Source organism: Caretta caretta, chromosome 5 (assembly GCF_965140235.1).
Source record: "Caretta caretta isolate rCarCar2 chromosome 5, rCarCar1.hap1, whole genome shotgun sequence".
NCBI classification, from domain to species: domain Eukaryota; kingdom Metazoa; phylum Chordata; order Testudines; family Cheloniidae; genus Caretta; species Caretta caretta.
The window spans coordinates 133,745,411-133,772,101 of NC_134210.1; the positions used below are offsets into that span (position 1 = coordinate 133,745,411).

Consider the following 26,691-nt stretch of genomic DNA (forward strand, 5'->3'; position numbering starts at 1 on the left):
GCTTTCAGATCAATTTTTATGCTCCCTTAATTAAAAAAAAATCAGAATGTTAGATCGTTTAGTTCACAAAGACGACCACAATGCCTTTCCCTTCAAAATGTAGCTAGTGCACACACAATACATGTTAGTGAGTGACAATTTAAGGAGGATTTTAGCATGCTGTGTCTGTATGTCGGTGGGACTAATACAATGCCCATGCTGGCTCTCTGTGAGGGAAGTAGCTTCCCAAATGATAGGTGCACTATGAAAACAGATGCAGAAATATTTATGTACCAATCCAAATGAATGAACTTTGAAGTGGCATGTTGCATATAATGCCATAATGCCAAGTGCACAAAAATGGGGATTTAAGAGATGAGAAATGGGAAAATAATAAAGATTGGAGGAGGAAATGTGAAAATTGCAAGTAAAAAATTATTGCAGAATCAATAAAACTCATTAAAGTACCCAATGTGAATTATAAAGATAAAGAACAAAGCAGTAATTTTTTCCTTGTAACAAACATGACATCTTAAATTACATACATCATAATATCTGCACTTGTTTAGCATGTGTGTTTGCATGCGAGTTCTCCTCTGCTGCTCAGAGTTGTGCAGTGTTTTCCCAACTCATAATATTAAACTCACACTTCTGTCATGTCCTCTTGTTTGTTTTGTCACTGTCTGAATACATCTGTGTGGGTAAATTATGTTTGATATATAGTGTACTATGTAAATGCACACATGCTCTTGTTACTTGGCAGAAGCAGGAATTGTAGAGGCTACCTGACTTTCCTTGTGTATTTGTATAATAAGTTTGAAAGCCATGGATGGGGGGGGACACTTCCTTTTATAAAATATTCTATTAATATGCAATAAGATTATTATTAAGATGATATTATCTTTAGTGTAGTGAGTTCAATTGAACTTCCTCCCCCTTGCTCGTGAAAAACAACACCTTTGTAGCATGTTCCTGTTTGAAATAATTGCTCTGCTTATTATATTTTTCTCTTCTGCAGTGCTGTCCATGATTTTGATGGTGATAATCAGGTACATTTCAAGAGTACTGGTTTGGATCTTAACAATTCTTGTCATTTTGGGATCGCTTGGTAAGTCTTGTTCATTTCCTTGTTTTTGAGAACCAAGTTCTGATCTCTCTCCCGCAATCGCGAGGTTAATCAGCGTCCTACTCAGAGCCACTTCTTTTTTTCTGCTTTACGTTGACCTGTCTCAAGGTTCCATGGGGAAACTGCTATCCTTCTGGCTGAGGAGGACTGGATTAGATTAAGTCATTGCTGCTCTTTACCCAGCCAGATAATTACTGCACCTCCTGCTTGGCGGATGAGTACACACAGCCCGTGACAACCTGGAGAATGAGACACCAGGAATCTATTCAGAATCCTTACACTGCAGTATAGAGCCCTGTGGGGCAGAGCAGCCCCATTCACATTTAGGAGAGGCCCTTAGGGGGTGCCTGAGCTCTGCTCATTACATTTAAGCAGAGGGGAACATGGGTGGTTTTCCATCACTTTTCCTCCTCTTTGCATACCTCTTCCAATTCTGGGGACTACTGGGGGAGCAGGGGGCTAGTTAGGCCCCCAGAGCAAGTAACAGTAGCCTGAAGCTGTGAGATGAGTTAGACACGCTGGCTTTAAGATGCCAGAGATTCCTCTACATAATGTGAATTCCCAGTTGTCCCATTAGGGCTGCTTTCTGGCAGCTTTGATCTACCCCATTAACTTCAAATTTTGTGGAACTGAAGTTTTATATTGTTGATCTTCAATAATGCAGCCAAAATATTGGGTATGGGCAGGAGGTTAAATTAGGTGACAGCCATGATTTAAGGTCCCGTGACCTGCCAGAGTTAGAAAAATTTCAGTGGGCCGGTAAAAATACTTTCAAGATCACTTAGCTTTTCTGAACTGCCCCACTGACATCTTATTACATGCTGAAACACAGCACCAAGTGCAAAGACCTTAAAAGTTATGTTTTGTGAGACACGCTGCTTTGTTTACATTAGTTCATTGTTTTTGAAAGCCCCATATGGTCGGTAGCAAATGTGGAATTTCCTGAGTCCTACACCTATCTTTTGAAACGAATAGAATCCATCAGCTAAGATTTTGGCACTTTAGATAGGCACACCGCAGCTGAGTCTCAAACCTTGAGGAAAGGAGAGGAGAATTGGAGAGAGAAAAGAAATATCAAAAGAAAAAGGTTAATTCGTTGGAGGTGTGGAATCCCAGATCAAAGGGAAGATTCTGTCTTGGAAAAATGGCTAGAGCCAGAGAGTGAAATTCTGGCCCTATTAAAGTCAATGGGAGTTTTGCCACTCCCATTGACTTCAGTAGGGCTGGGATTTCCACCAGAGAGTTTAACGGGAGATGCTTCCCTCTCTTCTTAGCCTTTTATTTTTATTTTTCATTTTCCCACCTCACGTGAGGTGAGCTGGCTTTTCCCTATCACTCCTGCACTTCCAGTGCCTGCATCAGCTCTTCTTCATGCAGGAACACCTATCTGTGATTTATTTGAGGTGCTATTTCCGGTGTCATGGATTTTCTCCCCTTTCCTCTCTCTGTCTCCTGGTTGCTTCCTTTCCTCTTTCCTGGTGGCACTTCTCCCTGAAGTGTTTACCCTTTCACTTATCCACCTTTCTTTGCTCTTCTTGTTTCTCTACATCCTCTCTGGGGCTCCCTCACTCAGTTCTTCTATTTTAATATCCCATACACATCCTACCACATCATCATCCGTTCCTGTCCTTCCCTACCCCTTCCAGTCCTCTAATGCCTGTCATATCGGAGCAGTATCTGTCCTTACCATGCCTCCCCTGACTAGTGGCTTCACCCTGTTCTCTCTAAAACCCATGAAATGAGGAGTACTGATCCAAGGGGCTGCATGATTTTCAGGTGGACCTAGCAGGGTAGGAGCAGTGCAGGGAGAGTGCCTGTTTGATTAGCAGGCAAGTGGGAAGCCAGAGCACTCCCCCTTCAAAATCCTTCCTTTCAGAGTAGCATCCGCCCACTTGGATATTTTCTGTCAGTTTAGACTATGCTGTGTTTGGCTGATTCCATTCTTTGTGCCTCTGTTCTGTAGAGGGAAATATAGTATTTGTCCTGTTTTTAATTCAAACCATAGGAGGCACAGGAGTCCTGTGGTGGCTGTATGCTAAGCAAAGAAACTTTGTCAATGAAACTCTTACTGCTGATCAGCTTCAAGTAGCCAAAGACAATCTTCAGGCCCTCCTGGTCTATGCCATTTCAGCTACTGTCTTCACGGTAAGTGCTTTGTCACTGACAAAATTGTATTCCTTTTTTCTGTCATTCTCGCCATGTTCTTTGGCTTGTCAATGCAGGTTTTGTAATGTGTGCAGGAAAGATTGAAAACGCTTCAGAAACAATATCCCTCTATGTTTTGTTGTTTCACTTTCTACTATTAGGCACTGTTCTGGTAGACCTATTCTTCTGATGCCAGGGGAGAGTGTATTGTAGGGCCTGAACCCACAGCTGGTCTGGGCCACTCTCAGAAGTCAGCTGGGACTTCCTTGCTCAGAGCAGCTTCAGGATTGGACCCTTAATTTGTATGTTCACTTGCACTTGGATCCTGTGTGTCAGATAAATCAAACATGCAATGCTGAGATGATACCTCATAATTTCATTTTAGTTAGTAAATCTTGATACAGGCATGCACTGTAATTAAACCTTTTTATAAACTTATCTGACAAATTCTCCAGGATCTGTTTCAAAATATAGGGCAGATTCTGCCCTCAGCTACACCTGTGCCATCTCATTGCTTTCACTGGGTTGCACAATGCAACTGAGTGATAGAATTTGTTCTATAGTCTTGTCAGTCTGAGTGTCAGTTCAGAAATGTAATTTAAAAGATAGCAGGAGTCACTAAGAATAGTTTGCATTGATAAATCAATCTCGAAATATTTGATGTAGGATTAAGTCATGTAAGCTTGCAGGGTTTACATAAACTGTGTTGGAAGTGTGATTAGTTTGCTCTACTTGAAGAGCCTGTGTTGTTTACTGCACCTGATGGTCTGCTTTTCATCACCTAAAATGTCAGTTGGAAACTTCTCTCCTCAGGTTATCTTGTTCTTGATAATGTTAATTATGCGCAAGCGAGTAGCTCTCACCATTGCCTTGTTCCACGTGGCTGGCAAAGTTTTCATTCACCTGCCACTGCTAGTCTTCCAGCCCTTTTGGACTTTCTTTGCCCTCATCCTGTTTTGGAGCTACTGGATCATGGTCCTGCTTTTCCTTGGCACTACAGGTATGTGGGTACATTGCTTCTTTTAAGTAAACACTAGTACTTTCTTGTTCAGACTTTAGATGTAGTTAAAATTTGAAAATAAGAATTGTTGTGCTCTGGTATATCCCTTTGACTTTGAATACTTTGAATGAGCACAGAGAGTACTTTAGTGCTGAAAGAGATTGCTGTGTTCTTGTGCACATCTGTATTCATCATCAGGTGTGAAGTTACCCATTGTTTGGTGCCCGGGAAATGGCTTTCTACCACTATTTTGCCCCCCTTTGATGTGAGGAAGAGCAGCTGCAGGGCTGCTGTAACATGCAAGCAGTAAGTCTCCAAGGGACTGTCACGCTAGCTGGGACCTGTTCGAACACAGTGTGTTCTGGTTATGGCATATTCCATATATGGTAGCGGGGCCTAGGAAAGGAAGGTGGAGAGTTTATGATGCCAGCTTTATGCCACTCATAGATTTCCCCATGCCAGAGGAATACTTAGCTATCCTGTTAGGGTAGCTTTCAGACTGGATAGTGTCTCATTTTTGGCTGTCTCATTGATTTGCAGAGTTGCAGAAATTAAATACAAAAAAAGCATGTCAATACTTGCATGTTTTTTAAAAGTCAGGAAATGTACAACTTCAGCGGAATCCATCAATCTGGTTTTATCTTCAAAAATTAAACTCAGCACATCTTTTGAAATAATGTTCTGTTATTTCTGTTCCTTTCTGTGTTTAGAGGGTATTTTGGCTGGACCTGAGATAGACACCACCAGCCATGCTCAGGTCTGTCCCTGGTCCTTCTTCCCCCTTCTCTGTGCACACAACCAGCCACCTGCTGCTTGTAATCTATTCATTTTCAGCTCTGCTGCAGCTGTTACCAGTAAACAGTCCCCAGCCAGGGCTGGTGCAACATCAGCAACCTGATAAGGTGCTGTCAAATACACAAACTAAACAAACAATAATAGAGGGAAAGTATTCTGTTGTCTCTCTGTTATGGTGATTTTAGGGATTACTTATAACAATCGCATGCAGATAAATGTAATTTTCAGGTTGATGGTATCCTTTTTAAGGTTCCTGCAGAAATATTAATATAGTCACTTGCCATAATATTCAACATATATGCAATGTATTTAACAAAAGTAAAAGGAATAGAAAATGCTAGAGACATGCAATATGAATATGCTAATGTTACTGTAGGGGCCATAACTCTGCATTTCTTGACTTTTTAAATATATCTCCTGTGACATGAACATTACATTAACAGTTTTTTGCATTTAATTTTCCTCCCTTTCATTGTAGAGCAAAGGGTTAAAAAACCCAGAGACGCTCCTCTAAGGACTTATGGCAGCACAAGCCATTTAGCCACTACGCAAACTGATAAATGCACATTTCTAAAAGGACACATGCATGCACAGAGCATCGTTCAAAACGCAAATGCACAGTAGCCAATTTTCTGGTGTTTGTGGCAAGCTTAGGGCTGGTCTACGCTAGATAGTTAGATCCACCCAGCTACCTTGCTCATGGGTGTGAAAAATCCACATGCCTGAGCGACATAATTAAGCCAACCTAAGTCCCTGTGTAGACAGCGCTTCCATCGACTTACCTGCTGCCTCTTGGGGAGGTGAATTTACTACAGAAATCGCTGTAGGAAGTATCTACACTGAAGTGCTAAGCTGTGTGCTGTATCATTTTAAGTGTAGACGTAGCCTTGGCAGTGGACATGCTCCTCAGCAAAGAGGACTTTACACACCCAGTTTCAAGATAAAGGCCTAGAGACTCACCACAGAAGTTGCTGGGGTTCAGTAGAGGTACAAGGGTTTGCCTGAATAGAGGAGTTTGTAGGATTGGGGCCTAAATGTTTAGCTGATTTTAGTTAGTTCTGTACAAAATGGTGGCAGTAACTTTTCAAAATGGGAAATGTGTATTTTTCAGAAAGTTATAAGCATATGGGGGAAGAGGGTTAAATGGAACATGAAATAGTGGGTTCACTACTTCACAGATGCTCTAATACATTATAGTAATTTTAACACTTTTTAGATCGTAAAACTGTTTCGGCCCAACTACGGGAAAATATTTGGGATTTTGGGGCCCTGTTTTTAACAAGGGACAGAGATAACAGAATTTGTTCTTGGTTTTGTTTGTTTTACTGCTATACGTTTAATTTTAATTATGAGATGTGATGTTTGTTATCTGGGGAACAATGAGTCACACTATTTTTCTTGTGCCTGAAAATGGTTATGGTCCCAATTCTGCATTTTGAGCTGTGCAGGTAGACAGACCCCTGCACCCAATGGACCCAGTTGCATCATCAGGGCCAAAGTTTGGGCTTTAATAATAAAAAGCTTTGCTCCGTTTTAACTGTTGGTAACCTCAGCCCTGGTCCTGCACGTGCCTAATTTTATGCACTGTGAGTTGTCCCATTGATGTCAATGGGATAAAATGTTTTGCATTAAAGTTAAAAAAATATTGAAGTCCTTTGCAGAAACAAGGCCATACATACTATATATCAATATTTCCCAAACTACTAAAAGCCAAAATGTATAACATTTCTAAAAATGAGTCAGAAGAAACTTGCTTTTCCAAATAGTAATTTACTAGAACAAAATTATTTTGGTATTGGTGTTTGTCTTCCAAGGTTCATACAAATCTGAAACCACTCACATAACAGATCTAGTGCAAACCTAAGTGAAAACACTAATGGCTTTCAAGTTGGATCTGTTTTATGCACCTGTTATGTCCATCCTCTGTATTTTCCTGAACCTCTTCTGCTGTTCACATCATTCTGATGGGTGAGATGGACCTCCACAGTGAGTGCTAATGCTTTTTGAAATAGAGCATCCATCGCCTGAGGAAATCCTGACACAATGTCAGTGAGCTTATGTGAAAGTGCTACTTGGATCAGACAAGTCTATTGGGTTTTAAAATATGTATAAAATTCTTTGGGAAAAATCTTCTCTTCTCAAATGCTGCTAGTATTCTAGCAAATAGATTTTGTTATTCAAATATAGACAAAACACACATATAAACACTTGCACCATCAAGAAATAGAGGTGACCATTAATGTTGTTTGATCCTAACTAAAAAATACAAATTATGATCTTTAAATAAATTTCTGCAATTTTTGCAAACTATGGATATGAAGAGAGGGTGGCAGAAAATTCAGAATGACTTAGGTTTCCTTCCTTTACATTTTGGAATAAGAAATCATTCTGCTTTATTATTTTTTTCCAAATTGCCACATGGCTAACAATTTTTTTTTTTTAACTTGGATGTTGAGTGTGCTCTGGAGAATTTTAAAATCCTTTCTCTGCATAATTAAGAGTAATTAATAATTCTGCAGGCTGACCCAGCAATATTATCTCCATTATCAACTGTCCAGCTACACAGGTGTTAACGCTTTATTAGTAGACAGAGCTATCACTCTTCAAATGATTGAGAGTTATTAGCTGAATTACAAATGGTTCCTTCTTTCTAAGTTGATATTGGCTATCTCCCTTCTTTCTCTGATTTGTTTCTAGGTAGCCCTGTCCTAAATGAACAAGGGTTTGTGGAATTCCGGGTTTTGGGCCCTCTACGATACATGTGGTGGTACCATGTGGTAGGGCTGATCTGGATCAGTGAATTTATTCTAGCATGTCAACAGATGACTGTAGCTGGGGCTGTTGTGACATACTATTTCACAAGGTGAGAACTTTTCAGACAGCTTTTTCTTGAGAGACCTAGTAACTGAATCATCAAAAATAACTGGGGCCAGAGCTTGTGGTGAAATGAGCAGATGTGTTCTGCCTGAAAGCTGAAAAGCAAAAGCAAACTCCTAAAATAAATAATATGTTTAGCTGGTTTTGTTCAATTTAAAGATGTTAAGCACTGCAGTCTTGTTTGCCCCTACGTCCCATATACACAATTAAGACCTAGATGATTCATTTTAAAAAAAAAAAAAAGTAAAAAGCACTTTGACGTTCATCTGTTGTCAGTAATAACGCGGATAAGCTCCATTTAAATTAAGAGGATTGGCACTAATTGACTGGGATTACTTAATTGAAAAATACAGTCCTTCAATTCTTTACACCCACTCATTTGTCTGTTTTCTAAGATTACAGAAAGTCCCATTAGAGCCATCATTTTCATATGAATTCAGGCAAGATTATATACTAATGTTCATGTGAAGCAAAATGTATATATTAAATCTCCGTGTACCATCACTGTGCATGAGTCCTAAATTTGTAAATCATGCTATACTCATATCAGCTAATGCACATGTATCTCAATGCAAGACAGGGATGCATCCCATGTTTTTAGGATAATAACTCCTAATTGGTAGTATTGCAGTGTTCAAAAATAATGAGAATTAAAAATAAATAAATCTGAGCTTTTTTTAATTTGGTTTTTTTTAGTCTCTAGGTGCACCGAAATCATGTTTTTAAGCTTTTTTCTACACAATAAGGACTAGAAATTTTTATTTTTTTTTAAATGGAAGCGGAGGTTCTTCAATCACAGAGCTAGGAGATAAGGCTTTAAGAAAAATTCTATCACGAGTCTTGCAATAATTTTGTGAGAATGAGCAATACTGAAGTGATATCCAGTGCTTTCGCTAACATACAACTGTTGGCAACATTTCTGATTAAGGAAAGAAATGATGATCTTATTGAACTTGTTCCCCTCTTCTTTTTTTTAAAGTATATCTTTCTAAAGTGAAATTTCTCAAAATGTAACCGTGATATTTTATAGTTCACTATATATTTGTTTAAAAAAAGAAATCTCTGTGCTCAACAATCTGATAATTTAAGTTACACTTCCCATTCCAAATGGTCTCAAAGTAGTATGCAAACAATAGATACAGAACCTCTGGAAAAACGCAGCTACTTCTGAAGCAGAGGGCATCAGCGGTGATGCACAGCAAGAGTGGTGGAGTAAGGGAGGAAAATGTCAACCCATGACAAAGCCTTTATGCCTTATTAAAATTGCCATAGGGTCATCAGTGTCCATGCAGAGCAGAGCAGACCAGGACTTTGGTTTAAATGTTCTCTCATATGAAAGATACCTTACCGTAATTTATTTTCATTGATATCCGGCAACCATTCATTTCATTGATGTCCCTGCTGTGCTGTTTTTACAAATGTACAGTTTTCAAAAATTGTACATAACTAGGAAATACACAGTAGGCAGGAATAGTCCTGCTGCGGCATGGAAGTGGGCTAGATGATTTAAGAGATCTTTTGCATCCTCAACATCTGTGAGTTTATTAACTGTATTTTACCTGAAGGTAAATGAGTTTGCTCTTACCTGCTCCCTATCCATCATCCCTTAATGGGAATTTTGAGTTATTAAATATCCATTTCCCTCTACTACTTCGTTTTCTTGCATATTAAAGTGTGGTTCTAGTCTGAAAAGTGACTGTGAAAATGGTATACTGGGGTTCCACATTGTTGTTAATGATTTCTAGATCAAATGTACATAATTTGCATACAGAAAGATTTTTGTTTAACTGCCAGCCCTGAACTCTGACCTAGGGATCTGAAAGCCAAGACAGGCTCTTTGCATTTCATGTAATGCTACCAGTCATAAATAGTCTTGGCAGCATTTGGGTTTTTTTTATTATTTTGATGGATAATATCAATGTTCATTTCAAGCATTTCATTCAATATTTATTTAAATTTTCACAGTTGAGGGGAATGATGGAGAAAGGTCAGAATTATTTAACAACCGTAGACCATGAGAATCAGAAATTTAAAACTTTTATGACTGTTAAAACACCAGTTGCCAACATCCTCTGTCAAAATATACAAGGCAAGCATCCTGAAATCAAACTCAAGGAGCATTTTGCTTACTCTGCCATTGTGTGTGTGTGTGTATGCATGTGGTGAAATTGACATTTATCAACATCTACTGGTAAAAACGTATGCTTCCAAGCCTAGTCATAAGGTTCTGTTGGCCAGGTTAGGCCCTCGGTTACACTTGTACAAGCCAATTGCCTTCTTTCATTTGCACAGATATAACTGGTTGGAACTAGGTAAACTGTTTTTTGCAAGAAGAAATAGAATCCAGCTCACTGAAAACTGACTTCAGAATGCTAACAGGAGCCAAAAAGTGTAAAAACATTTTTTCCTCACTGAAGTCAGCATGAATCAGTACATGCAGGGAGCAGGTCTGTGGAATTAGAAGGTGCCACTTTTTTATATTTTTCAAGTGAAACCACCCTTAAGAATAGAAAAGGAGGACTTGTGGCACCTTAGAGACTACCCAATTTATTTGAGCATAAGCTTTCGTGAGCTACAGCTCACTTCATCGGATGCAGTGAGCTGTAGCTCACGAAAGCTTATGCTCAAATAAATTGGTTAGTCTCTAAGGTGCCACAAGTACTCCTTTTCTTTTTGCGAATACCGACTAACACGGCTGCTACTCTGAAACCTTAAGAATAGGTTTTCCTAAATTCAGGGGAGGCATTTTATTATTGGAACATTGGCACTTCATTAACATTAATCCTATGATACTTGTATCACTGAGTTGTTTTCTTTTTAATACTTATCGGGCGCTCTTTCACTAAATGCTGAATGGACCTGCTGTAGAGAGGGAAATAGTGATGGCTTGCTTTAGAGGAAACAAATACGAATGATAAGAATACATTTCTTAAAAGCTATATCAGAAGACTGAATGTGCATTCAGCTCGTCTTATAAATACATCCCTATTTCCCCTTATAAATACATCCCAATAAATACTTGGTTACAGCACTGTATTTTGTTTTAATACTTGATTCCCTGGCTTTGTGGATAGGTATATTCAGAAATACAAATGGTCTGAAAACAGCTTTTGTGTAATGAATGTATATATGCTTTTTCCAATATATAAAATAGGGAAAATCCTAAAATAAATTTGGGGGAGAGGAGGGAAAGACTTAAAAATGTTGAATTAGACATTCATAAAAGTGTAGAGCTTAAAATATTGATTGGTTAGGTATAACTATAGTGCAGGCCAGTATCCCCGCACAGCTCAGCTGATGACTCATCCTCTTCCTGTTATTACATTAAAGCTAATACTGTTCTATACCCTGCTTCTCAGTGTATCAGCAGTGTCCACTGAAGACTAGAATGAGACCACCAAATTGCTTTTCACCTATGAACTCAGTCCAAATTTGTCTGTAGGTGGTTTTTCTCATCTGAAGTCCATATTGATGATACTGCTTTATTTTATTTCTCTGCTGATTTTCCACAGGGAGAAACGGAATCTGCCATTTACTCCTATTCTGGCATCAGTAAATCGCCTTGTCTGTTACCACCTAGGAACAGTGGCAAAAGGTTCTTTCATTATCACATTAGTGAAGATTCCACGAATGATCCTTATGTATATTCATTCCCAACTCAAAGGAAAAGTAAGGGAAACCTACTTCTTATTAAAATACTGGGTTCCAAATGCTTGAAATTTGATCCTAAGTTCTGACCAAAAAAGTAAGTGTGTTCATGAAACTTACGGGCTGATTTCAGAATATTCAGCCCTTAAAGTATAGCCCATGCATTTAAATGTAATGGTCATTCATGTTCTTTGTCCTTTGGGGGTTTTTTAATGTATTTGGGTTTTTTTCCCCTGTTGCCATGCTAGGAAAATGCCTGTGCTCGATGTATGCTGAAAGCTTGCATCTGCTGCCTTTGGTGTCTAGAAAAGTGCCTGACTTACTTAAATCAGGTAAGATTTTATATACTATGACTTTTTATATAAAGGCTGACAATTTATGTGTTTGAGGAAGGATAGTCTTAAACCAGAAGATGGAGTAATTTTTTCCTGAAGTTGACACATGTTAAATTGTACTTTGGAACTTGATTGAACCTATGTACCTCAGTCATGTCCCCATTACTGAAATTAAAGTACATTGTGATCTCACTGAGGCTCATTACGTTAGTCCTCATTTACAGCGCCTGTGTGAAAAATTGTCCACATTTCTCTTTCTGGAAAAGACATTTTGTCCTTTAAAAATGACTAATCGTGTCTAAGCAATATAGCATTAGTTTAATGGCTGAGTACAACACCCCCGGCACCCATTCTCCCCAGGTACATTTAAGTCTGAAAGTGTATTTATCATAAGAGTGTGGAGCTTTTCTCCTTTTTAATATTTGAGCATCACATATTTGAGAAAATGTGTTTCTTTCAAGTCTCTTCCTTTAAGGCTATGTCGACACAGCAGATGGGAGGTGCAGTTCCTATCTCAGGTAGATGTATACATACTAGTTCTGCTTGAGCTCATGTGCTAAAAATAGTAGGGTAACTATGGCAGGTCGGGCTAGTGTCAGAGTCTAACCACGTCTGAGATCCCGAGTATGTACTCGGGTGGCTAGCCCAAGGTGCCACCTCAGCTACCACGCTGCTATTTTTAGCATGCTAGCTTGAGCAGAGCTGTCACGGATACATCGACCTGAATTATACCTCCCAGCTTCAGTGTAGCATTATCTAAAGAAGGAGAACAACTGTGAATTGTGATGGGTTGTTTAGTCATATCTGTTTCCTTGTGGGAGAGTTGTGCTATAGTCTGTTAATATAAATTTCTTTTTTACTATTCGATTTGTTTCTCAAATTTGAGACAAACGTTTTGTATGATGGAGCTCCTCCCCCTTTGATTTCGCAAACTATATGATTGTGAACCCAGCTACCTTTGTAAGCGAGCTCACTTTCCCCTTGGGTCAGATTAAAGTCGTACAGAACTTGTACTCCTTGTAGAACCACAAGATACATTTTTGGAAGCTGCCTTATTCAAAGCTTGGTTTTCAGAGTTGTGATGAAACTACCAGACAAAACCTTATAGCATACCATAAAGTTCTAGCGTGGGCATAGTCCTGGCCTGCCCTCACCAGGCCTTGTTTTTGAATTGTCTTGATGAAGATTGTTAGTGAAGTGTGTAATTATTGGAAATTGTCTTTGTTACCTATGCCTTACCTAGTCAGTGATTCTGGACAGAACTAAAAATGCTTTCTTTTCCAACATCTAGAAAGCAACTTCTCTGAAACACATGACCCTCAAACTATTGTATGTCCTGAGAGAGATATTTTGTCCAGCTGCTTAACTAGGTAGTAATGTCATTGCTCATCTCCTACTCCTGCAGCGAGATTCCAAATGATTTTTCCACTAGCATTTTGCTGTGAAACTGATATATATGGCAAGAATAAGCAAGGCAGGTGGAAAAATGGTTATTCCTTCCTCTGTTGTTCTCTGTCTATTGAGTCAACTACTGCCCTGGGGGGACTTGGTTTCACAGCTTCAAGGTGAGCAGTGACTGGCTCAAAAGCCAGCACAAATCCTTGCCTTTTTTGTTTATGAAATCAGCAGTGAGCACTGACTGGATTTTTCATTACACAGTTCCTTTCCTCCCTAATTCTGGGATGGAGCTGGTTGTCTTGAAAGTGAGTGTCATGTTACTGAGTCCTCATTATTTATTGATTAGATTTGTACCTTTAAAGATCTCTTATTAAATTAAGTGTCTCATGACATTGTGTTCCCTGTTGTGGAAGGGGATGGAAGGAGAAAGTCTTGTTGCCGTAGCAGATGATTTCTTGGCAGGTAGATAGATATTGGGAACACAAGCTCTGGGGAATGTTGAAGGAAAAGGGACAGTGTGTCTGTGACTAATTCTTCATTTTGCTTTCCCCCAGAATGCATATACAGCCACAGCTATCAACAGCACCAACTTCTGCACCTCAGCAAAGGATGCCTTTGTCATTCTAGTGGAGAATGCTCTGCGAGTGGCTGCCATAAACACAGTGGGAGACTTCATGCTGTTCCTGGGAAAGGTATGCCTCAGGGGTGTACTGTTACAGACCTGGAACAAGCCTGCTTGCTGTCGGAAACCTTCCCTGTACATTGTAGCTGCAGCTACAATGTGCCTCTGAGAGCTTGTTTTCCCACTGCCCACTGCTGGGACCCATTCCATCCTGCTGTTTCCAGTCAGGAACATGATTTAGAGGGCCGTGAGCAGGAAAGGGAAGTGTAAAAGACTCTCCGGATGGTGGTGGGTAAGACTGGTCAGACAGTGCGCGTTGCAGGGGTTCAGCTGAAAATTCCTTTGACAACGGACAGCTGAAAAAAGTCTGACCAGAAGTTTTTGGTTTTCCATTGAAAAATCTAAAATGTAAGGAAAGCCGACAATTCCCCTAACAACTTGTTTCATCAAACCTCAGTTTTCCTTCAGAAAGAAGTTACCCCTTTTCAACCAGCCCTTGTAGTAGGGGTGGAATGGGAGGCAGCAGGACCTTGTATTGGCAGCTGGGAGTTGCCCATTGTGGGAGTAAAGAGGAAAGAGTTGGGATCAAGTATATTCCAAGGTAGAAAGATTACTAAGAACTGCTGTTGCAGCTCCATTTTCTATTTCTTCAGGAAAAACCAGAACCCAGTACGTTACTGTTCCATCTGGGCTGACTTTTTGTGTTTGTATTTACTAAATACTAGTCCAGCCGCCTCAGATGTAGCCCCACAAGTACGCATCAGCATTGGGGCCCTTCATGGAAAGAACTGTCTGTCCTCTGTATGCTCCTCTCCATGTATTAAATCAGATTACAGCGGGCTGAACTCTTAAGTGTGGTTTTCTAATCCAGTAAATAAACAAATCAATACAGAGTAATGGGAATGAGCACATAATGAAGATACAGGTGCCTTGGGGGTATTGAAGTGAGCAGTGCAGTTCTCTGGAGTACTCTAACATGACAGGAAATGTCTCCATCAAAAAATGGCTTTCAGATCATTGGGTGAACAGAAGGGTGGCAGTAATGCTTAAATAAGCGGTGCGGACTACCAAACAACAGTGTTAGCTCCATGGTACTGCCTGACCAGCCCCGTTCTTCTTTCAGCTTAATGCAATATCTGAATAATACAGTGGAAACTGACCTATTTTGCAGTGTTTGATTTTTTTAAATGCAGAGATATGGTGTATTGTTCATAAAAACTACATTGACACCCAATATGACGTTTCATAGGGCCACTCATGCTAATTTTTGAGAAACTACCTGAAAGAGATGTAGAAATGCCTTACACTGTTAAAATCAGTGTGAGAAATAAGGCTTATTTTACAGTGGGGACCTAATACACAAGGTAATTCTTAGCAGCCTTCCTGTTGCAAATAGGAGGGACAGGAACAAGCTGAAGGAATATTTTGTCTAAATGTGTGTTTGCAAGCAAAATTATTATAAAGCATATTAGTTGATGGATCTGGGTATACTAATTTTTATATTCTGTAAAAAGTACAGACCTAGAACTGATCCCTGACCCGAGGAGTTTATCATTTGAATAAACTGACAAAACAGCAGAGTAAGATTCTGTCTTACTAGGGTATCTTCCCCCCCCCCCCCCCCCCCCCCAGAACAATGGGTAAGTGACAGCTTTGTATTTACTCATGTGAATTAGCTTTTGGGGCTTTGAAGAGATGGTATTCTCCTCTGCTCAGGCACAGCATTGAAAACAGCTCTGGCTGGATCCAGCGGCACCTGGGTTTTAGTCATATTTAGTGTCCTGTGGTGGAGTCAGTGACACTGTAGCATCCAGTTCTCCTACACCTGTGAGATTAAAGTCTGTGCACACGTACATGAAAAATAATCCAACGGCTTCTGCAATCATTCTTGTCTTTTTGTTTTCTTTGCTTCAGGTCCTGATCGTTTGCAGCACAGGCTTGGCAGGGGTTATGTTGCTGAACTACCAGCGGGATTACACAGTGTGGGTGCTGCCTCTCATCATCGTCTGCCTCTTTGCTTTCCTGGTTGCTCACTGCTTCCTGTCAATTTATGAAATGGTCGTGGATGTCCTCTTCTTATGTTTTGCCATTGATACAAAATACAACGATGGAAGCCCTGGTAGAGAATTCTACATGGATAAAATTCTCATGGTAGGTTAGTTTTCCTCCCCTCTGCCTTGAGTCAAAGGAACTCTACTATCTATAAAGAATTTAGTGCAAGCTTCTGATGCCATTCAGCACAAAAACCCCAGGGTCAGCCTTTTTTAGAGACCTTTCTCTTGGGTACAGAGGAAAATATGACTCACGTCAATAGTGCCCAGGTTGGGGTTTCTTACCCAGACCGACAAACTAGCCTTTGCTCAGACAGTATCTCTCTGAGTCCTCAAATAGCGGCACTTACAGCCCCTCCCTGGAGTATGTGTCTGAGCCCAAGTTGCCCTCATCTGACAGGGACAAAGTAGGCCATGTTGCAGTTACACTAGATGTCTACACAAGAGACCTTACAGTGGCACAGCTGTACCGATGCAGCTGCGCCACTATAAGAGCGGCTACATCACAGATCTATGCCAACACGTGAGAGCTTATCCATCGACATAATTAAACCACCCCCAATGAGTGGTGATAACTATGTCGGCGGGAGAAGCTGTGCACACTATCACTTAAGCTGGCGAAACATATGTCGTAGAATCATAGAATATAAGAGTGGGAAGGGACCTCTGGAGCTCATCTAGTCCAATCCCCTGCCCAGAGCAGGACCAATCCCCAACTACATCATCCCAGCCAGGGCTTTGTCAAGCCTGACTTTAAAAACTTCTAAGGAAGGGGATTCCACCACCTCCCTAGGTAACGCATTCCAGTGTTTCACCACCCTCCTAGTGAAAAAGTGTTTCCTAATATCCAACCTAAACCTCCCCCACTGCAACTTGAGACCATTACTCTTTGTCCTGTCATCTGCTATCACCGAGAATAGTCTAGATCCATCCTCTTTGGATCCACCTTTCAGGTAGTTAAAAGCAGCTATCAAATCCCCCCTCATTCTTCTCTTCCGTAGACTAAACAATCCCAGTTCCCTCAGCCTTTCCTCATAAGTCATGCGTTCCAGACCCCTAATCATTTTTGTTACCCTTCGCTGGACTCTCTCCAATTTCTCCACATCCTTCTTGTAGTGTGGGGCCCAAAACTGGACACAGTACTCCAGATGAGGCCTCACCAATGTCGAATACAGGGGAATGATCATGTCCCTCGATCTGCTGGCAATGCCCCTACTTATACAGCCCAAAATGCCATTGGCCTTCTTGGCAACAAGGGCACACTGTTGACTCATATCCAGCTTCTTGTCCACTGTAACTCCTAGGTCCTTCTCTGCAGAACTGCTGCCTAGCCATTCGGTCCCTAGTCTGTAGCGGTGCATTGGATTCTTCCGTCCTAAGTGCAGGACTCTGCACTTGTCCTTGTTGAACCTCATCAGATTTCTTTTGGCCCAATCCTCCAATTTGTCTTGGTCGCTTTATGTCCTATCCCTACCCTCCAGTGAATCAACCACTCCTCCCAGTTTATTGTCATCCGCAAACTTGCTGAGGGTGCAATCCACACCATCCTCCAGATCATTAATGAAGATATTGAACAAAACCAGCCCCAGGACCAACCCTTGGGGCACTCCACTTGATACTGGCTGCCAACTAGACATGGAGCCATTGATCGCTACCCGTTGAGCCCGACAATCTAGCCAGCTTTCTATCCACCTTATCGTCCATTCATCCAGCCCATACTTCTTTAACTTGCTGACAAGAATACTGTGGAAGACCGTGTCAAAAGCTTTGCTAAAGTCAAGGAATAACACGTCCACTGCTTTCCCTTCATCCACAGAACCAGTTATCTCATCACAGAAGGCAATTAGATTAGTCAGGCATGACTTTCCCTTGGTGAATCCATGCTGACTGTTCCTGATCACTTTCCTCTCATCTAAGTGCTTCAGAATTGATTCCTTGAGGACATGCTCCATGATTTTTCCGGGGACTGAGGTGAGGCTGACTGGCCTGTAGTTCCCAGGATCCTCCTCATTCCCTTTTTTTAAAGATTGGCACTACATTAGCCTTTTTCCAGTCTTCCGGGACTTCCCCCGATCGCAGTGAGTTTTCAAAAATAATGGCCAATGGCTCTGCAATCACATCCGCCAATTCCTTTAGCACTCTCAGATGCAACGCATCTGGCCTCATGGACTTGTGCATGTCCAGCTTTTCTAAATGATCCCGAACCACTTCTTTCTCCACAGAGGGCTGGCCACCACCCCATGCTGTGCTGCCCAGTGCAGTAGTCTGGGAGCTGACCTTGTTCATGAAGACAGAGGCAAAAAAAGCATTGAGTACATTAGCTTTTTCCACATCCTCTGTCACTAGGTTGCCTCCCTCATTCAGTGAGGGGCCCACACTTTCCTTGGCTTTCTTCTTGTTGCCAACATACCTGAGGAACCCCTTCTTGTTACTCTTAACATCTCTCGCTCGCTGCAACTCCAGGTGTGATTTAGCCTTCCTGATTTCATTCCTACATGCCCGAACAATATTTTTATACTCTTCCCTGGTCATTTGTCCAATCTTCCACTTCTTGTAAGCCTCTTTTTTGTGTTTAAGATCAGCAAGGATTTCACTGTTAAGCCAAGCTGGTCGCCTGCCATATTTACTATTCTTTCTACACATCGGGATGGTTTGTCCTTGTAACCACAATAAGGATTCTTTAAAATACAGCCAGCTGTCCTGGACTCCTTTCCCTCTCATGTTATTCTCCCAGGGGATCCTGCCCATCAGTTCCCTGAGGGAGTCAAAGTCTGCTTTTCTGAAGTCCAGGGTCCGTATTCTGCTGCTTTCCTTTCTTCCTTGTGTCAGGATCCTGAACTCGACCATCTCATGGTCACTGCCTCCCAGGTTCCCATCCACTTTTGCTTCCCCTACTAATTCTTCCCAGTTTGTGAGCAGCAGGTCAAGAAGACCTCCGCCCCTAGTTGGTTCCTCCAGCACTTGCACCAGGAAATTGTCCCCTACACTTTCCAAAAACTTCCTGGATTGTCTGCGCACCGTTGTATTGCTCTCCCAGCAGATATCAGGGAGATTGAAGTCTCCCAGGAGAACCAGGGCCTGCGATCTAGTAGCTTCTGTGAGTTGGCGGAAGAAAGCCTCGTCCACCTCATCCCCCTGGTCTGGTGGTCTATAGCGACTCCCACCATGACATCACCCTTGTTGCTCAGGCTTCTAAACTTAATCAGGTTTTTCTGCAGTTTCATACTTGAGCTCTGATCATCTAGTCCGACCTCCTGCACAATGCGGGCCACAGAATCTCACCCACCCACTCCTGCAATAAACCTCTCACCTATGTCTGAGCTATTGAAGTCCTCAAATCATAGTTTAAAGACTTCAAGGAGCAGAGAATCCTCCAACAAGTGACCCGTTCCCCATGCTGCAGAGGAAGGCGAAAAACCCCCAGGGCCTCTTCCAATCTGCCCTGGAGGAAAATTCCTTCCCAACCCCAAATATGGTGATCAGCTGAACCCTGAGCATATGGGCAAGATTCACCAGCCAGGTATCCAGGAAAGAATTCACTGTAATAACTCAGATCCCACCCCATCTATGCGATAGATATCAAAGTACTAGTGGCATGGAACTTCCTACGTGATGCTTGCATCTTTACAATAGAAAGAAGTATTGAAATACTACAGAGCTATAGCATATCTGCTGATATCTTTAATAGCAGGGTGTAATGCCTGGCTGCTTCCATTTGATGTTATAACAAATGGAAAAGGCAGTGTCCATGGGGGCGGGGAAATCTCACAAGATGAGACCCTGGATGTGGAAAAGTTTTGAGAAATTGTGTTCTGAGGGATTAGAGAAAACTAGGAAGGCATTGCTAGAAGTAAAAATGAAATCCCAGTGTATTTTTTTCTGTTACAACAGCTTGATAGAGTTGTAACACTACATACTACTTTAACTGGACAGAATATAATGGCTGGGGTCTGTATTTATTTTGTGCCATCATCAGAATGTGGATGCCAGGGATGGGTGGGGACATGGTAAATGTGATAGTTTGTACAGGCAGGATGGTTAATACTGTCTGAAGAATCTTTTGATCCTATATGGGAAATCTGAGTGCCAAAGGGGTAAGAGACAGAGGGAGGTAGTATCTCTTGTTTCTTGTTCACTTCTTGGGGCAGAACAGATTACTTTTTGTGACGTTGTCAGGGAATTTTATATGTGAGCCATCGGCTTGCACATTCCCTGGATGTACTTCAGTATACAACCAGCGGAAGAAAGATTAAGCCACTTGATTTATTTTGCAGGAGTTTGTGGAGAACAGTAGAAAATCAATGAAAGAATCTGGCAGGGGAGGTGGAGCTGAAGGCAGAGAGCTAAAACCAATGGTAGGTGCAGATGAGGAGGTGGCCATCCTCCAAGAATTTCACTTTTACTTCCTCTCCCTCTCTGTCTTTACTGACTGCACTTCTTCAGGGGAAGTTTTTGTTCTTTGTATCACTCAAGATGTTCTGCTTTTTCTGTTTGTGAGCTTGCCTATCACCTGGATGGCAGAGTTTTTGTCACAGCTGAGACCATCTCCTGTAAAAGTAAGCTGAAAGGAACTGTATCTTGTGAAATAGAACTACAGTGGAAGAATCAGTTGAATTAGGATCAGGATTGCAGCAGTGCCCACTACACGCTAGTTGGTGCACACAGAAGACAGTCGTCTTATTTTGTAAGATCTGTGGGGCAGGGTGTATGATTAATTACTAGCATAGCCCAACTTAATCCTCTTTCCATTGGTGAACTAAATTCTGAATTTTGCATTCAATATAAAAGCCTGAAGGACACTTAGGAGCTGACTCCTAAAACAATGGGGCCATGCACGTCAGGGTCACACCAAATGATTTTAAAATGTGGCGAGGGATTGGATACAGCGATTCCTTTCAACCTGCTTAAAATAACATTTCTCCCAGTTGTTTGTTTTTTATTGCTAACTATTTATGTTGCTGTCTCTTGCGCTCTCTCTTTCCATCTCACATTGTCAGATACAGGGACAATGCATCACTTATGCTTCTGAAGTCTTAACCACCAGCTGTTTTCACTCACGCTGTGCCTATTTGAAAGGCATTGCATGTTTAAGTATCCTGTAATAAGGAACATCTGTAACTAATACAGATAATGGAGTTATCCATCTTGCAAGGTGAGCTTGGGACTTGGAGAACTGGGAGCCAGGCTTTCTGTGTAATAAGAGATGGGCAGGTCTGACTGAACTAGTTAGAGATGAGCCTGTTAATACTGATGCTAGAACAGCGTTTCCTATTACGTCAGTACCTGCCATGGGGTATAGTGGGGTTTATGTTGATTCCTCCAACAGTAGGTAGTAACTCTTTTAAATCATAAAAAGTAATGAAATCAAAATACATTTCCTTATAGTAGAAAATTCCTTTTTAATATGGCATATATAATACCATGCTGTGCCAGCATTTGGACCTAGGAAGATTGAGTCCCTGCTCTATGATCAACTCTGTAGCTGTGAGGCGTGTTACGCTACGTTATTTATACAGTCAGTTCTAGAATACCAACCTAGATTAGAAATGGTCTTTCATTATTATGGGTGCCAAGAGTTGGTTACTGTTGTCGTCTTTAGAATTGTGCAGAGTAATTCCCATGCACAACTTCCACAGCGTATAGACACTTAGTCCAGTGACAGTGGTTTGGCTCACTCATGTGTGGTTTAGTTCAAACTTCCCCTTGCACAGTCTTCTGGAGGGCCAACATTTTAGCCATGACTGGCCTTTCTCCACCTTAAAGTATTTGTTAAAGCATAAGTGCTGTTGTATATCTAACTATAGAACAAGAAAGTTTTCATATGTATGATCTACCATTTTCTTCAAGGAGTAATTCCAACTAAGTGAACATTAGAAGCAACTGCTGGGATTTTCAAATCTATCTAAGGGTATGCACAGCTCCCATTAAAATTAGTGGGAATTAGGTGTCCAAATCTTCTAAGCAGCCTTGAAAGTCCTAACCTAAAGCTTTTTACTCCACTCCCAATTCAGAGTACTGGTTTATATCAAGTAGTGTCCTAATAACATCCACCTTCTAGCTAGTGCACACTGCTAAAGACACTAAAAGCTGTTGGTCCAGCACTTTCAGACTTGGTTGTTTAAGCTCGGTTCCTACCTCCATCGGTAGACCCTGTGAAAAGACAGACTGCACGTCCCCACTGACACAGCCTTCAGAGGGAGCTTTGCATGCTCAACACCCTTGGAAGTGAGGCCTCTTGTTTAGGAGCCTACCTTTTAGTTCCTTACAGAGGATTGCTAGAGAGATGGTGTGAGCGTGGGACAGGAAGGCAGGAACTCCTACATTGTATTTCCAGTTCTGATACTAACTTGATTGTCTTGCACAAATCATTAGGCCATATTTTCTGAAGTGGCTTCCAATTTTGGGGTGCCTAATTTCAGCTGCATGGAGTCCAGAAAAGCAGGAATTGACCACTAATATGGATAACAAGAACATCCAGAGCTCTAATAGTTAATGCTGACCTTTTGGAAAGGATCTAAAACCTCATGCTTCAGGGTTGAAGCCCATCTCTAACTATTAGAGATTAGGATAAAACCTTCATGGGGCGGGGCAGATTATCACACATCTGCTTACTGTGAAATTCGTTGCATCTTTCTCTGAAGACCATTATCAGGGAGGGTACTGGATAAGATGGACCCATAGCTCTGATCTGGTCCAGCATTTCCTCAGTTCCTAAAGTGGAGTCCCCAAAAATTAAAGGCCACTTTTGGGAGTTTGGGCCTTCACTGCTTTGCCTCAGTTCCCTCATTTATAAAGTAGAGGGAATGTCTCAAGAGTTTGAGTCGCAGCTGTGTTAGTCTGTATCCGTAAAAAGAAAAGGAGTACTTGTGGCACGTTAGAGACTAACAAATTTATTAGAGCATAAGCTTTCGTGAGCTACAGCTCACTTCATCGGATGCATCAAGTACTCCTTTTCTTCTCTCAAGAGTGTGAAGGATTAGTTCAGAAATTTAAATGGCTACCTAGAATTACACTTCTTAAAAATCTGAGTGGAAACATTTAGGAGTTGTCATATTCAAAGAGACTGTGTAGGTTCAAGAACAAGTCTTTTCAAACTTTACTATTTGTAGTGATCCTTTTGGATCAATTTCTTCAGTTGTCCATTGCCATGTGTCTAAGACTATACTATATGACTTTGTTTTCTAGGCCCCTGGAGCAAGTTCATCTTGAAACTAGCCAGCCATTATGGAACCCATTGACATTCCAAAACACTATATATAACTAAGCAGCCAAAATCAGAAAAGGAACAGGGATTTAATACTTTTTTTAATGATTATTTTTGTGAAACATGTACTCTTTTCATACGGGTGGCTTTTACAAGCAACTTTATCATTGTTCCTTTTTTAATCATTGTGGTCATGGAAATGTTAAGATTCTTATCTGATTAAGATACAATCTAGAGGAGGAATCAGTTATTTTAAAAAAAATTAAATCAAAACTATTGGGTAGAGTATCAGATTTATCAGGTGTCCCTCAAAATTGCAATGTAACCGAGAATTATGTTTAAATCGGCTCCTTTAGGATTTTATATTTAAACTCAAATGCATCAGTGACTTCTGGGGAAATGCTTCAGATTTAAAAAACAATGAAAATTGTAGGTGTTTTTAAAAGGGTTTCAATGAGAGTCATAATTATAACTCATTTGTAGTCAGTCATTTGACCCACCAACCCTAATGGGGCCTAGTGGGGTTACACATTGTTTTGTTTATAAATTTCAGATATCAAAATAACCAACTCCTCAGGTATTTAGATGTTGTGGGAGCCCCTGCATTTCTATGAAAGAGAAACCAGAAAATGGGAAAGGATGAGTTTTATATGCAACTGTTTTCCGTTTTACTTTATTTTTCCCTTTGAGTTCAGTAGCCTCCTTTGCACTTCATAAGGCTCCTTGGAAGAGTATGTATTCTCCAAACGAGCAGTCGAACAAACATCATTAAAACTCAGCCTTAGCCATAGTCCTCATGATTCATTCATGACTAGATATAAGGATGCTGGACACGGGGAGAGAAACAAACTGTACAAAGAGTATTGTAAGTTGTTTTTATTTAACTCCAGAGAGATTTGGGAAGTGTAAATGGCCAGGCCTTGGCTGTTTTCTCATTCATATTAGTATGTACTGTAGCAGGTGGGTAAAACAGGAAAGGGTAGATAAGCATTTCTTTGGAAATGACACTGCCATGGTATCTAAAGTTATCCACTGACCATAAGAGAACTTGTTCATTTTAATTCTTAAGTGTTTAAAAATTTTCATTCCTGAAGCTTACCAGATATGAATGCTAATACTCCGTTGTTCAGCTTATTGTAATGGTAAATGCTTAGTGTATTTGCTAAGAACTCACGATCTGTTCATGCTATATACTCCTTTTTGTTACAATTTTTTAAGAAAACTATTTTTGTTAATGTAAAGTTAATATTTCAGAGCAGAATTTTTAAACTTATTGCACTAAATACGAGCTCTGTAAGAATAAATAATGCCTCAATGGTTTGTTCACTCCATACAAGAAAATCTTTTGAAGGAGAGCAGCCCTTCCAGCTAAGCTTTGCAATGGATTAAAGAGGGATGTGTGGAGAAGCATACGATTAATGCCACCAGGGTTTTATCAGCAACTGTTTGCTTATGTGCTTCCTTTCAAAGGATTGGACCTTTAAACTGCTGCTGAAGGTAAAAGGCATCCTGTATTTTTTTAATTAATGAGTGCTCTTAACAGTTCCAGTGGTAGCTAACTACTTCTGTTTCTATAAGTCATTTGATACTTCAATTTTTTCAGACTTCTTGCAATAAAGATCAGGATTAATAAAAAGGATTTACCCCTTTCATAACACAAACCAAACAGTATGAATATAAATAAACTGTAGCTGTTTGAGGGCAAAAAACTGGCTTAGGCTCTGATCCTGCAAACACTTACGCAACTGTGTAGCTTTATTCAAGGAATTAGTTCCATTGGCTTCAACAGGACTGCTTGTGTAAGTAAAGCTATGCACCTGTGTAAGCATTAACTGGATCAGGGCTTTAGTCTGGGATTTTAATTGGAGCACTGGGTAGGTCTCTCAGTGTAAATTACATGTATCTGTCAAGACGTTTGGAAGACGTTAGAGCAGCCTTCATTTGTGCACGGAAGGAGTTTCTGCTACATCAACGGCCAAAAGTGCAATAGCTCAGCTGCAGCTCTGGAGTTTGGACACTCAATACTTGCATAGATCAGTGGGGTTTGGCAGCGAGTTAAATACTGGCTCAGCAGGATCATAGAAACTGGATTCCAAAGCTAAGAAAAGGATTTGTCATATACCTAGCTACTCCACAGGGACTGCAGCTTACACCCTGTTTCTGAAGACGTCATTTGACGTGCTCTGACGGAAGCCTTGGATTCTGCTCACTTTGATGACCTAACATCAGATTCCTGCCATGAAAAGTTCCACAACTTTGGGTTCTCTGCTCCCTGGAAGCTGTGGGGGGAGGGGGTGCTTTTCAGTTAACTTACAACTGGAACTGTAATCAGAAACAAATTTTGTATTTTTGTATAACTTGCCTGTGCACCATTTTTATAACAGGGCCTGTTTTACAAATAAATTGGTTTTATTATCACAGTGTGTAGAAGTTATGGACAACACTTTTGTATGGGTAGCTGTAATTTTCAAGTTATCTATCATTATGAAGTTCTTAATCAATTCAAGTGTACCATTCCTTAGTGTGTGTACAGCATGCTTTTCAGTTACAAAGTAGGGTCATGCCTTACTGAACGATCACAAATGCCCTGGCTGTTCAAAAGCATTCCTTTCCCACGCAGACTTGTAGCGGCACTTCAGTGTTTTGGATGCTCTTTGAAACTTACTTTTGCAGCAGACTACAAGCTGTCCTCTTCCTTCCTAGTCCCTCCTTTGTGTGTGGGGAGAGAGGCGGAAAACAAGTCTCTAGAGAAAGTTGCTTGCAGAGCAAGTTTTAGACGCTCATTGCCTATCCTGATAATGAGGGTAGTGGGAATGTGATTTCTCCTGCAGTAATATCTACACGTGGCAGCTGAGACACTGGGCACTGGCAGTGATAAAGGATTTAGACATTTCTTCCTGTCTGGTTATCAAAGCTAGTGTCAGTGCTACCATTCCCTCCTGCACTGGGCGACTCTTACTGGCGAGGGGGTGGCTGAGAAGGATAAAGTTGGAGAAGCCATCTCCTTAGGATGCCCCTGATGCTTAAAAACTCTGCGTAAGCAAGCAGGATTAGCGATTCAACCAGGTCAGCTTGGATTTAAAATCCTAGCCTGGGTGAATGACAGCACATTTGGATTGTAGCACGTTATGCAACATACTCCTAGCTTTGGTCACGTGGGCTTGAAAGATCAGAAGACTTGTCCGCTACACTTCAGGTGGAGGCTGAGCAGTGTCCGGCCCTTCCTGCCTCACCCTCCTCTTTAAGGACAATGTGCTGGCCACAGGGAGAACACACCTACCTGCGGAAAAGCTCTCATTTCTATATTTCTCTTTCAGCGTAGGGGCACCAAGCAGCTGCGCACCAGGTCCCCTTTGCCCCACTGACCTCAGCATGTGACAAGGGCATCCTCGCCTCCCCAAGGCAGTGATTCAGGAGATCACCTGGACTGACTGGGTGATTTAAGGTGCTTCCCCACCGCTTTGTTCTGAGCCACTTATCTCCTGCTGAGACCATCCCCTCTTTCTCACAG

At 41.1% G+C, this 26,691-nt stretch overlaps 1 protein-coding gene across 2 annotated transcripts in view; it reads left to right on the top strand.

The window, feature by feature from the left end:
• SLC44A1 (solute carrier family 44 member 1) overlaps positions 1–25,603 on the top strand; it is an 87,472-nt gene extending 61,869 nt beyond the window's left edge. The window contains exons 7-16 of one of the 2 annotated variants that reach the window (XM_048849898.2): positions 998–1,087; positions 3,111–3,250; positions 4,064–4,250; positions 7,743–7,908; positions 11,435–11,591; positions 11,819–11,902; positions 13,858–13,995; positions 15,840–16,076; positions 20,251–20,331; positions 23,162–25,603. In XM_048849898.2, the coding sequence (XP_048705855.1) occupies positions 998–1,087; positions 3,111–3,250; positions 4,064–4,250; positions 7,743–7,908; positions 11,435–11,591; positions 11,819–11,902; positions 13,858–13,995; positions 15,840–16,076; positions 20,251–20,331; positions 23,162–23,185 (1,304 nt within the window). In that variant the 3' untranslated portion in view covers positions 23,186–25,603. Of the gene's footprint in view, positions 1–997; positions 1,088–3,110; positions 3,251–4,063; positions 4,251–7,742; positions 7,909–11,434; positions 11,592–11,818; positions 11,903–13,857; positions 13,996–15,839; positions 16,077–20,250; positions 21,037–23,161 lie in introns of those variants that run through there. The other variant, XM_048849897.2, reaches the window with a different exon arrangement.
• Positions 25,604–26,691: the final 1,088 nt, after the last annotated feature.